The 13,125-nt window shown below is 41.9% G+C and overlaps 2 protein-coding genes and 1 long non-coding RNA gene across 9 annotated transcripts in view; all 3 read right to left on the reverse strand.

Moving 5' to 3' along the window:
* The window catches only part of fred (friend of echinoid), a 130,778-nt gene that overhangs the window by 6,385 nt on the left and 111,268 nt on the right, over window positions 1-13,125 (reverse strand). For 5 of the 7 annotated variants that reach the window (XM_032438190.2, XM_070209301.1, XM_070209300.1 and 2 more), the window contains 2 exons: window positions 12,239-12,583; window positions 7,661-8,035 (listed from right to left, as the gene is read on the reverse strand). In XM_032438190.2, coding sequence (XP_032294081.1) covers window positions 7,661-8,035; window positions 12,239-12,583 — 720 coding nt within the window. Of the gene's footprint in view, window positions 1-7,660; window positions 8,036-12,238; window positions 12,584-13,125 lie in introns of those variants that run through there. The other 2 variants (XM_032438191.2, XM_015173326.3) reach the window with 2 other exon arrangements.
* LOC116651566 (uncharacterized) lies at window positions 1,832-3,884 on the reverse strand. The gene is made up of 3 exons (XR_004304576.2): window positions 3,765-3,884; window positions 3,120-3,612; window positions 1,832-3,037 (listed from the first exon to the last, which is right to left on the reverse strand). It is a non-coding gene; the product is annotated as an uncharacterized lncRNA (long non-coding RNA).
* Fpgs2 (Folylpolyglutamate synthase 2) lies at window positions 8,612-11,289 on the reverse strand. Its single transcript, XM_002051881.4, has one exon. The coding sequence runs from the start codon at window positions 11,151-11,153 to the stop codon at window positions 8,835-8,837; it is 2,319 nt and encodes a 772-aa protein (XP_002051917.2). The 5' UTR covers window positions 11,154-11,289; the 3' UTR covers window positions 8,612-8,834.

Consider the following 13,125-nt stretch of genomic DNA (forward strand, 5'->3'; position numbering starts at 1 on the left):
TATCGAAAATTTATCTACGCTTCGTGAACTTGTTTGCCAAATGCGTTTAGCAACGGATTTTGACTTTTGCCGATTGATCAGTCCTTTATGTATATTGTCGGTATTGGGTATATTGGTATATATCGGTAAGAGGGTATTCAACTATGTGTTGCTTAAATAAAACGACATCTCTGAGCCCAGCTGAGTTCCTTTTTCGGTATTTCAAGATATCTTCAATTGAGAACACTTTATCATAATATAATAACAATCCGAGAAGAATTCAACCGTTTGATTAAATCTTGAATAAAAAAAATTATTCTTTCAAAATTTAAGTGTTTTCATTTTATATATTCACAGTATATTTAATATATTTACCAACACTAGCTATTATCGTTCATTTAACTAATTTTTCCCTTTTACTATCTGTTTTATTTTATACATTTTTGGCAGACAAAATTTTAAAACATAATTAAAATGAAATGAATAAAATCGCTAATAGAACACTAAATAAAAAACTAACGAAACAATTGAAAAATATTTAAAAAAAAAAAATAGCATGCTCTTCTCGGCTTGCTGATAATTGAAAGGCCAATGCAATCGATTTGTTTCTATTTGAAACGTGATTTATTGTTCCAACCGAAAAAAAAATTGCGCTTTAAAAACTCAATTAACAATTTCAATTTTGTTTTTGTGAAGCGCAGTGCAAACAATGCGACTGACCCCAAACAGGGCTCAAAGTGCAAAGGGCTCGTTTGAAATTTATGTGTGTGCAGCGCTTGTTGTTATGTTTCATTACCTAATAAACATTTTATGAGCGGTCAGTCAACAGCAACACACGCACACAGACATGCACACACAAAGCGAAATTGGTAAATTGCTTGAATGATGTATAGAACCGTTGTCCGGCTCGCACAGTTCCCCGGCTGCCAGCCAACGGATAGCGCGCAGTTAGCTCTGCCATAATTAACAAGCTCCAAACAGGAGCTCCAATGGGCTGCTGATGGCTTCCAATTTGGGTTTAGTTTCGTTACAGTGACCCACATTGGGTTGCATAGCTATGTCACTCTATTTGCATGGGGCACATTTGGGGCAAACGTTGTGAAAGCTATGAAATAAGGCTTTATGAAAGAGCAAATAAATATGGAGCTTATTTTAAACAAAATTTGATAACATTTTAAATATTGCGTGTAATATGTTCTAGCGAACGGTAGGAATACAACTATGACGGCTTATTTTATTTTGATAATGATAATGATAATGAACATGATAATGATAATGATAATGATAATGATAATGAAAATGAAAATGAAAATGATAATGATAATGATAATGATAATGATAATGATAATGATAATGATAATGATAGTGATAATGATAATGATAATGATAATGATAATTATAATGATAATGATAATGATAATGATAATGATAATGATAATGATAATGATAATGATAATGATAATGATAATGATAATGATAATGATAATGATAATGATAATGATAATGATAATGATAATGATAATGATAATGATAATGATAATGATAATGATAATGATAATGATAATGATAATGATAATGATAATGATAATGATAATGATAATGATAATGATAATGATAATGATAATGATAATGATAATGATAATGATAATGATAATGATAATGATAATGATAATGATAATGATAATGATAATGATAATGATAATGATAATGATAATGATAATGATAATGATAATGATAATGATAATGATAATGATAATGATAATGATAATGATAATGATAATGATTGCTATAGTAATAATTAAAATAATAATAACAATACTTACAATAAAAACAATATGAATCATTGAAAGACATATAATATAAAAATAGATTTCGAAGCACTTTCCTACGTATCTCCCACAACTAGAAACCAAAAACTCGTTTTGGAAGAAGAGTGTTTCAGTTTTTTGTCCAATATTCTCACTTGGGTGTTTTTTTTTTCAGTATTAGGTGTGTTGTCGGCTAACGTGCTCCCGTACCGCAACGGTGGCTAGCTGCTGGCACATAAAACATGCTTGGCCGCAGGTATTTCGCAGGCTTCCTCAGGCAGCAGCGGCTGTTTGGAGGGACCTGTGCCTGCCATTGGGCTGAGCTCGCAGCTGTCTCGCTCTTTCGTATTTATGCCTATGAATATTTCATTTAATTGAAGCGCATTCATTACGGAATACAGCGGCAGCGGCAGCGTGCCACGCCCTCAAAAACTCACACACATACACACGCATAAAAGGCGCCCCCTTTTGGCGTTGTAATTAAAATAAATTTATTACGCAAAATGTTTTGCCAAAAAATTTGTCAAAAGTTGTTGCCTGCTAGGCATAAATAATGGCAACCTCTCTGCGTAGCTCTTTATATGTGCATATCTTATGTCATGAGAGAGAGAGAGAGTGTGTGTGTCTGTGTGTGCCTGTGTGTGTATTTATTGCCCTCTTGTATGTTTAATGATCTGTTGTGCGGCTCTGCATTGTGTGGCTGCTATTGCCTCTTGTAGTTAGCTGGGAAATTGATGCGGTTAATATGCTTCGAATTGTTATTTTGTATTCCTAAAATTGATTCAAAGTTTTTGGCCTAATGCGCTCGACTAAGATATACCTCCTACACAACTGGAAAATATTCCATTTTGTATATATATGGTATATTTTCAACTATATCGAATTGTCTGAGAATTATGCAAAAACCCTGAAACTTCTCAGTTTCTTAAACCTTAAGCTTATTTTAAATGGTTCCTTTCAAAATTTTTTAGTGAAGTGCTTCAGATTGTATTCGAATCAACTTTCGTTTAATTGGCCTTAAGGTCAGTATTAAAGCTTTAACACAAACATTATTGAATACTTTGTTAACTGGATTAGGAAAATCCATTACATGTACGCAAAATGGAAGAAATGCTGAACTGAACTGGGACGAATTGAAGCATAATGAAATATATATTTGCCAAGCAAAGCTGAACAACCGTTTTTATAGCTGAGTACATAGATAATCTTGAAATTCTCTAAAATTTTCATTTAATTTTTTCCTTCTTATTCTAAAAATCCAAAATGTTTATAAGAAATAAAAGCATAAATTGCGTGAAGTAAACTTTAAGAAAAGCTAGACAAGATTCTTACCAAAGCGAAACGCGGAATGCGCTCTAACAAAGGCGAATATACAGAAAATGGAGAGCGAGAGCGAAGAGAGAGGGAAAGAGCGGAAGTGAGAGATGCTAAATGTTTGGCATTGCATTTGCCTCTGATTGTTCTGTATGCGACGCCCAACCCTCCAACCAGCCCATCTCCTGGCCGTCATGAACAGCCGCAAATGCGGCAATTGAATTGCACAGATCGAGAGTTCAAAAGCATTGCATACTTTCCAGCGCCAATAGAGCAGCTTCCTCAGACCTCTCCTCCAGCAGACTGGCAAACAAATTGCATCAAACAATGGCGAAATATTTTCGCCAAGCTTCGCCAAATGATGCGCACCGACTAACAACTTTTCTACTTGCAACTCAGATTGTCGAGTTCCACTTGCGACTCAAGTTTACTTTTATTGTTGTTCTTACTTTTGTTGCTGTTGTTATTTGAGGTTCTTTCTGGTTATTGTTGGCGCATGGTCGTTGGAATGCTAAAAGCATAAGCACAAAAAAAGCGAAGAAAATACAAGTGAGCAAAATAAACTGCATAGCATGAATAGTGCAGCAGGCTGTATTCGACCAAGAGATGCTCCTCCTCTGAGTCGAAGTTAAATAAATAAATGCACTTATTTGAAGGCTGTACCTGAATAATTCAGCAAGGTTAGCGAAACTATAATTTGAAGCAGAAGCTTTAAAATTCAAAGGTTTAGCTGATTCACATTTTCAAATAAAATAAACATTTTTTGTAATTTGTCTAAAGCTTAAAATATTTAAATGTAATTCAACTTAGGAACCTGTACGTCAAATTTCTTAGAGTACCCAAAAAAAATATCAAAAAATTTATTTAAGAAACAGTTTTCACTGTTGCCAATAGCTTGACAATTGTTGAAAAATAAGCATGAAATTCAGTTAAGAAAAATATATAAGCAACGAGCTTTAAAATATTCACTTTCTGCTTCACCTCCATATATCAGAAGATGTTATAATAGCATTATGTTATATGGCTTTTATTTGCTGTACAATAGAATGAGGGTATGCTCCTTAAGGAAAGAACTTCCAAAGGTATGCAATATTTAGTCAAAGGGCATTTTCGGTAGCCAGTCCGGCAAACTTCCAGCTCTCTCTTGACGCCGCTCACTGCCCCTGTTGTTACTCTCCTGTAGCGTTAGGCAAAAGGCAGACAAGTATTTGAATTGCCAGCGACTTGGCGCCTCTTCATCCAGGATTCGACGGCCGGAGCCAATCATTTCAAGTTTCTTTCATTTCTCGAGTTTGGCTGCCTTCTGTTTGAGCTTTGCTTTCTTATTGCACCCAAGAAGCGAACGGACATACACATATATATTTTTTTCTTGTTCGTATTGCCGCAATGCTTTTGCCCGTTTCGATTTCGTTTTGTTGTTTGTGGCCAAAAAAAGAAAATCAACAAAATGGGTCGCAGTCTGTGGCCGCCGCTGCTGCAGTAGCATCAGCAGGAGCTGCTCTCCGACTTTGACTGCTTTGTTTTAATTGAAATGCTTTTGCAACTGCTGCGGCGACGGCAGCTAAGCGGATTAGAAGCAGTTCATAATGCACGAGCATGGTAAATATGAATGGCCAACAACGGCAGCAGCAGCAGCAACAGCAGCAAAACAATTGAGCCACAGCTCCACAGCAGCTGCTTTTGCTCCCGTTGCCGCCTCCTTTGTCTAACTAATTGAAGCGGCATTTAGTGGCGGAGTTTAAAAAAACCTCAAAATTTGCCAGCAGGAAACATGACTCAGAGGTAGCCTGTGCCTAGACATGATATATTGATTTAAATCTGGATATGGAAGAGCTAAACTATACCGACATGTGAACCCACATACAAAATTTTAAATCTCTAGCTCTTTTAGTCTCTGAGTTCGATGGGTCTTCTACAGAACTTCTATCATATTTGCTAAATCTATCTAAGTTTATTTTAAAAGAACCCACATACCAAATTTCAGATTTCTAGAGCTTTTAAGCTCGAAGTTCTATGAATCTACTGCTGCATTTTATATATGTTTTAAAATTGTTTTTTTTTTTTTTTTTTACAGGGTATCGGATATCAGCCAGCTTTGTATTTTTGTTAGCATACATAATCAACCCAATCAAAATGCTTTTTACACTCTTTTTGTTGTTCAGGGAGTTGCATAGCGTGCGGAGCTGCGGCGTGCAATGGTAAAAACCAAAAATTATTGCGGCACTTTTAAAGCTCGTTTGTGTAAGAGTTTCAACAAATTTGTAAGCTATTGTGGTTAGTTACCTTAAATGGTTGCCAAAAATTTGTTTATGATAATTGAAATATTTACCGAATAAGAATCTGTCTGAAAGCCCAAGGATTTTCTATGAATATTAATTAATTATACAAAGCATTGCGTGAGCTGCAGGAAGTTGAGCTCAAAATTTACGTAGAGCAAAGATGTATTACACATTACATATACGGGAAGATGTGAGTACGTTAACTCTAAGCCACTTCTTTAAAATAGCTTTAAGAGGTCAGGTGAGCTTTGAGAACTCAATATCAATCCCGGTTAGGGTTTAAAGCTCAGTTCAACCAGTTGCATTTCTCATGGGACTTGAGCTTATATAGACAGTTTTGAAAGCTAAGTAGAGCTTTCGTGGCATATGTTATTAATCCATTTTAATGCTTGAAGCTCAATTTAACTAGTTGCATTTCTCTTCGGTCGATTAGCCTAAGCAAGGCTTTCTTCCTAAAAACAAGTTGGCAATCCATTTTATCGCTTTAAGCTCAGTTTAACCAATTGCAACCTAACCCAACATGAGCTCGCTTCTTAAAAACAGCTCCGAAAGCTTCTGTATGCTTTAAATCAGCTTAAAGCACAACATAACCAGCTGCATTTCTCATGTGCCTTGCCCTAACCTAACAATCGAACCTTACTCAAGCTAACTTGAAAATCTTTAACTTATTTCTATAAAACACTCACAAATTTATATACTTCACCTGCTGCTTGATAATAAAAAGTGAATGATGACTGTGCTAACTAAACGAATCATCAGCGTAAATCGAGTCGTAAGTATGGAAATAGCCGCTAGCGAACACAACAAATGATTTTCACCCGTTTTTTCACGCAGCTTTTCCCATTGTGTCGGTTTTCTCCAGCCTGGCAGCCTGTCTGCCGGTGCCTTGCAACTCCCTTTCTATGCTGACTCTCTCGCTCTCTCTCTCACTTTTCCTCTCTCTCTTCCGCTGTTTTTTTTTTTATGGGGCATGTGGCGTTGCATTCTGTTCAGTGATTCACTTCACTTATAGCTCGCAGCGTTGTTTGATTTTGATTTTCTAAAATATTTTGTGCTCGTGCATTTTACATTTTTCGTTTGCTGTTGCTGTTGCAGTTTGTTTTTGGGCATTTTTTGTCGTATTTTATCGGCGTTTGCTTTTTTCTCAAATACCCTGTACCCGTTGCTAAGGGGAAATATACGGAACAGGCAAATGATGACGACTTTTTCTATTTTTTGTTTTTGATCAATTTTTGCATCCGAGTGTGTTATCGATTTAGTCATGTCTGTCTGCCCTAAGAGTTGCAGAGCACTATTTTATATTTTCAGCACTTCTCTCGCTGTCATATAATCGATAATTATTGATTTAAGGATTCCTGTTTTTTTTTTTTGCATATCTCGTATTCTTTTGCATTAATTTGAACTCATGAACTCCCTATGTGACAGCAGCTCATAGATGGTTACAGGGTATCTGTTGTTACGCAACTTTATTGTTTTATTTTCAGTTTGCATTTTTGTACTCCTATTTCATGTTAGCGCTTTAAGAACCACTGCGGAGCAGTGCTTTCCATGGGGGAGGGGCAACAGCGTTTGTTTAGTCTGAGGCGGAAGGAGGCGTTGCTGCTGCAATAGTTGTCGCTGCAAGCGATTTGTTGTTCTTGTTGCACAGAGAGGTTCGGCTAAAGGAAGAAGTCTAACAGGATACAGGAGCCAGAGCTGACTATTTTATGTGCATTTATCTGCTTAAATGTGTGTTTCGTGTGTGCGTCTGTGTGTGTGTATATGTGTCTCTAGTGTTTGCTCGCAAGCTGAGTCTGAATCCTGCTGCTCATGCATAAAAGGATACAGATGCAAATTGTACACATCCTAGTGGCTGTCAAGCTACCAACTTCATGCAAATCTATTTTATTTATAAGTGTGCCTCAACCCCCCAATCCACTTGCCTGCACTCTCTCTCTCTCTCTCCCTTTCGCTACCACTTGCCACTTGCCACACTTAGTTGCATTATCAATCAAACTGATTTCCGAGCCATTCATCTCAGCTGCTTATCTGGCACCCAAACCCAAAGACAAACGGTCAACACTCGCCAGCGGTGCCAACTGGTTCACACAAGATAGAAAAGAGTGCACTAATCGGGTGTGCGCGACTGGTAATTACTCTAAATACAGAGTCTGCTTATGGTTAAGAAAAATATATATTTCAAATATCAAGTCTCTAGTTTCGGAAGATCGACTCGATCGATTTGACTCTTTCCGCCTCTGGGTTATATATACGAAAAAAGGCCAAATTGGCAAAACTCACCTAGCTGTTGTTGCTGCTGCTGTTGCTGTTGATCCTTGCGCTGCGGCGGCAGCGGTGGTTGCTTGGACTTGCGCAGCGTTCCATAGCGTTGCGCCGCCTGCAGCATCTCGTGCGGCGCCAGCGGCTGCTGCTGGCTTGTCCCTGGCTGCTGCTGTCCAAAACTTTGCTGGCTAAGCGAACTGGTCACCGTGCTTATGTGCGGATAGCCGGCATAGTCCATCAAGCCGCTGAATGCGGATGGTGGTCGCTGTTCGACATAGATTTGTTGGCTTTGAGCCGCGGCCAGTTGGAGGCGCCAGAGCGCCTCCTGTGACAGATCGCGTGCATTGCTGTAGTTGTTCTCCTGGCTGCCGCTGGCGTTCACGTTGTTCGACCCTGGAAGGTATACATAAATTAGCAAAGAGTTGGGCGGCAGCTGATGCGGTTATATTGAAAAACATGTGCGTCAGTTGAAGTAAGGCAGAAGTGTGCTGAGGTGCGGTGCGTTGGCTGTGGCCAGGCGGAAACATGAAAGTCACAATGGCTAATTGGAAACACAAAAAGGCGCCATGTCATGCTCATCAGCTGGCAGCTGTCCAACTGGACCAACGCCTCCGACGACTTGCGTTACGGTTTCCGATTGGGGCCCTATCTGCATTTGATGTACTCGACGTTTGCATAATTTAGTCTGAAGTTGATGGACAACCCACTTGGATTAAACAACTTGAGCGACTCGACACACATTTCGTACTCTTTAAATACTTAAGCTTGTAAAATTTGAAAGGTGCTTTTCAGCTTTTCCTTGAGATGTCATATGACAAGACCAACCAATATTTGTATATTCGTTTTTTGAAGGTCAATAATTTATCCCGAGGATAAATTGGTAGATATGCACGACTTTAGTTATGTCCATATTCTTATTAGTTTCAGAGACTAAAACTGATATTATCTTGAAGATAAAAACAACATTAATTGCAGGGCATACAAAATAGATAAAACAAGTAATATATTTTTTAAAACCTCTGTCTAAAACTAAAACGCGGTTTTTTTGTGAGTGGGGGTTTTTGCTCAAGTGGAACGATAACTAGAATTTTAAGTATACATATACATAAATACAGTAACTGGATTGCATAACCATATGCTTGATTAAAGGACTGCTAGGGGTCTAATTTTTAGATCTGTGTTGAAAGTATTTTTAGCGCCATTTGCCGAATTCTTTATCTTTCATCTTCTGTAGCACTTGAATGGTGCCGGCCACCAGCTCTCGAGAGCCGGTCACAAGGACATCCAGTTCGTTGCGCATGCCATATCTCTGCTTGCCATATTTTTCGCGCAGATGCTCAAAGACGGCCGCTATCGAGATGGACATGTGCGAATTGTCGCGTGTGCCGTTTTCCTCGCAGAGCGAACGCCAATTGCTGGCATTGCGACGGGCACGCTGTAGCTCCTCCATGCTATGCCAATTGATGGCTTCTTTTGTCTCCTTATCCAGGCCCTCCTCCTGCTCCTCAAGGGAGTCGCCCTCAAAGTAACTGGGACTGGGCACAAAACAGGCCTCCTCAAAGCGCATATTATGCCGCAATATGGTCAACAGATCCTTGGCATTGAACTCGTTAACCTTGCTGAAGAGCAAAATCTTTGGTGAGCGACTGCTGCGCGTACGCGTATAGAACCATTCCCGGCACATCATCATGCTCTCCAGCGTGTCCGCACTATCCAGATAGACATTGAAAATATCATGCTTCATGACCTCAAATTGGCCGCGCTGCTCAAACATCTCCAGGCCACGTGTGGCGCCCGGCGTTAACAGCACGCTATTGTGCTCCAGTCCCACCACATACTCCGGATAGTAGCGCCGCAGATAGTCATAGGCCAGCTGGATGGCCAGCGAGCCGTTTAGCTTGACGTTGAAATTGGCGCCGGTTAGCAGCTTCTTGCTGCCCGCATTGGCCTCCATATAGGCCGGATAGCTGGGCACACGATGCAGCTGAATGCCCACCTGCTTGGCCCGCTGGCTGAGCACTTCGCAGCATTCCGTTTGACTGGCGCTGGTGTAGACGCTCGCCTTGGGCTTCATGATGGCCGCCTTGGCCCAGGCAATGTCGCGCATCGAATTGCTCAGGCTGAAGTTCTGCTCCCAGCCCAGCGAGCTAATGCCAATGGTGCGCGCATGGGATGTTATATTGGTGCAATCGCTGGCACAGCCGCTGCCGACTTCCACAATGGCCACATCCACGGCGGCATTGCGAAACGCATGGAATGCCATCACAGTCAACAGCTTCGTGTAGCTGGGCGGCGGCTGCATGGCGGCCAATTGCTGATGCAGCTGGCCGAACAGCGCCGTAAACTCCGTCTCCATCATCGGATCGCCGTCGATGCGTATCCGTTCGCTGGTGAGAAACAGATGCGGAGCACACAGTACGCCCGTCTTGACGCCATGAGCACGCAAAATGGCCTCGACCAGTAGACAGGTGGAGCCACGACCCTTAGTGCCTGCCACCTGGATGACCGGTATGCGTTCTAGCTGACTCTCCTCGAAGCCCGTCTGCTTGAGGCACTGCAGCGTATGCTCAATATTCGGATCAACCTGGTCACTGCCTCTGCTCGATTTCGACTGTGCCCGTCCGGCTGTTGGTTCGTGTATCTGATAGCTGTTCAGCTGCTTAACGGCCTCCAGATAGGCCAGACGTTCGGGTGTTTTGGGCTCGGGTGGTTCCTCAACGGGCGGTTCGGCAGCATCAGCTGCGCCAAGTGTTGTGGCTGCTGCAGTGCCAACTTTTGCTGTGGGCTTGCCGGGCTGTGGTGACTGGGACTGGGACTGGGACTGGGGCGATGTATGTTTCATCTGTTGCATTTTCTGCTGCTGCATATCGCGTCCCGCCTGCTGCTTGGCCTGCATTTCCTTCAGCCATTGCGCCTGCTTGGTCTGCTGTGAGCCGTGCATGCGATTCATCCAGGATTTACGCTCCGCTGAGCCGCCGCTCGCATCCTCAGCAGGTTTTTTTAACTGCTGCTGGTGCTGCTGCTTCTGCTGATGCTTCTGCACCTGTTGCTGCTGTTGCTGCATCCAGGCTGGCTGCTGCAACTGCTTGGGCATGCCAAAGTGCTGTGAATTGGTCTCGTTGTTCAGCATGGGCGACGGCTGCTGTATGAATTTACCGCCACCGGCTGGCTCAGCTTCGGCGCCAGCCTTCGCCTTGCGCTGCATTTTGGGCGAGACCTTGGCCAGCCATTTGTCGCGCTGATCCTTGACATTGATCTTAGGCGGCGGTACGGCTTTGTTCTTGGGCAGTTTCGGCTCATTGACGGCAGCCTCCTTGTGTTGCTGGGCTTGTGCGTTCGACTCGATTGATTTTTCTCGTGCTGTTGGCTTTGCCACCTGCTGCACCTGCTGCTGTTGGTTGGGAGCTTGGGGCATCTTGGCCGTCCATTTGAAAAAACTATTGCTACATTGGTATGGGTTTCGAAGCGGTATTAGCCTAAGTCGATTGACCGGCGACTTAAGCAAGAACATTACAAAAACGGCGTGTAAAAATTGTGGCTAAAAAGTTAAGATTTAGATTCTAAAAATTTTCCTATGACCGAATTGTTTTTCAGTCTTGTTGTGTTTTTTCTGCTTTTCTGCTTTTCTGTTTCGTCTTATAAAATTGTCAAGCCGAGAGACACTTAAGGAAAAGCTCACAGGCCGTCTGAGTGTATGTCAAGTGACATAAAAAAATTTATATACACATATACATCTATTTATATTATTCCAATAACCCGATTTGCATGGGTCAAGTGCATTAAAGAATATGAACTTAGTTTTCCGCCCATTTTCCGCTCTTGTGGTGGGCTTTTTTAGCAAATTAATGTGAAATTACGCGATTTTCAACTAGGATGATGGTTTTCACGCATTTCGGTTTTTCCAAAATTTGTGCTTGATTTAATTAATTTGTTGTGATACAATATGAAATTGATACACCCGAGTTGAGCTTTTCCACCTATATTCCACACTTCCACGTGGTTTTGTTAAAATAATACAGATTGGACTTATTTGCCATCCACAATTCGTTTGTTTGGAGTGAATCAGTTAGATTTTAAAGTGAAGTATATATATTTAGAAATAATTGAAAGCCTGATGGGTTGATGAAAACTTTAAATACTTTTCACGTATATTCCACGTATGCGAGTGAAATCGCTAGTTTCTGTCTGCAGGGGAATTCGAGCTTCGGATATATCTTGTATTTTCCCTCTAGTCTTGAGTCTACTAAATTAATCCAGATATATTTCTTTGATATGCATCTCCTTGCCTCTGCTCAACATTATTTAACTATATATTATAGTGCAAGTGAATGATAAATGAGATATGCATTGCGAGTAGAAGTTGAGAATGTGGAACAATGGGTGCGGTGCATTGGTGCATTTAGAGAAGGTGCGATGCGAGTGGCATGGTGGCAAGTTTGCATGGTGCAAGTTGTTATACAGTTTGTTATTGGCGTCTTGTGTGCATTTTGTGGTGCAAAGTTCAAGTGTGCCGTGCAGTTGCTGGTGCTGTTGATGATGGTGGTGGCGCCCACCACCTTCTCTAATCCCGCATCATTTCCTTCGGCCGTGTTTTACCTGTGATGGCGAGCGTTGTTGTTGTTGTTGCGGTTTTGGCATTACGTGATGTTGTTGTAATTGTCGTTGCAAGCGCTGTGGTGGTGGCTGCCGTGGCTGCGGTCACCTGCTGCAACTGTTTCTGCTGCTGCTGTACCTGTTGTCCCCTCACCTGGCCAAGGCTGCCACGCTTTAAGGTGGAGTTGTTGCTCGTCTTGTTGTTGTTGCCGGTGGAGTTGCTGGTGGTAGTGGGGGTGGTGGTTGTATTGCTGGTGGTGGGCTGCTTCGTTAGCTTGGCGGCGCGTGCTGCTGCTGCAGCAGCTGCTTGTAGGTTGGCTGGAACGGGTGTCGCCTCAAGTGGTCCTGCTTTGGTTGCAACCGCATGGACCGCACACAAATACGCCCAGGCACACGCGCAGGTGTGTGTGTGTGTGCATGAGTGTGTGTGGGTGGATGGGCGTTTATCATACGACATTATGTATGTCGCCAGTTCGTTGGGTTTCCGGTTGGTTGGCAGGAAGCGCGAATGTTAGAGGGAGGCGGCAGTGTAAAGAAATAGTAATTAAGTTGACGTTGGCGACGCGCATTTAAGTGCAGAGTCAAAAAAAAAAAACACACACATACACACAAAATGAACGTCGTGGTCCTAATGAAAGCAACAACAACTACAACAAAGCAGCCAAAGGCCAACAACACACACAGACACACACACGCGCGCACACACACACACACACACGCATACACACAATTAAACTGCATTCTGTGGTGCACATATTTTGGTCAAACTTGCCTGCAACACGGGGCTTGGCAGAGGCTGGGTTGGGGATATGGCAGCTGCCGCACCTTTTAGCTGGCATGTTGCCTTTCAGTCAGGCGCAAAAACTTTTTCAACAGTTTCTGTAAACTAT

This window comes from Drosophila virilis, chromosome 4, assembly GCF_030788295.1.
Source record: "Drosophila virilis strain 15010-1051.87 chromosome 4, Dvir_AGI_RSII-ME, whole genome shotgun sequence".
Lineage (NCBI taxonomy): Eukaryota > Metazoa > Arthropoda > Insecta > Diptera > Drosophilidae > Drosophila > Drosophila virilis.

What these genes read in the sequence shown, in the direction of transcription:
- Fpgs2 (XM_002051881.4), bottom strand. Translation starts at nt 11,153, where the DNA reads ATGTTCTTGCTTAAGTCGCCGGTCAATCGACTTAGGCTAATACCGCTT.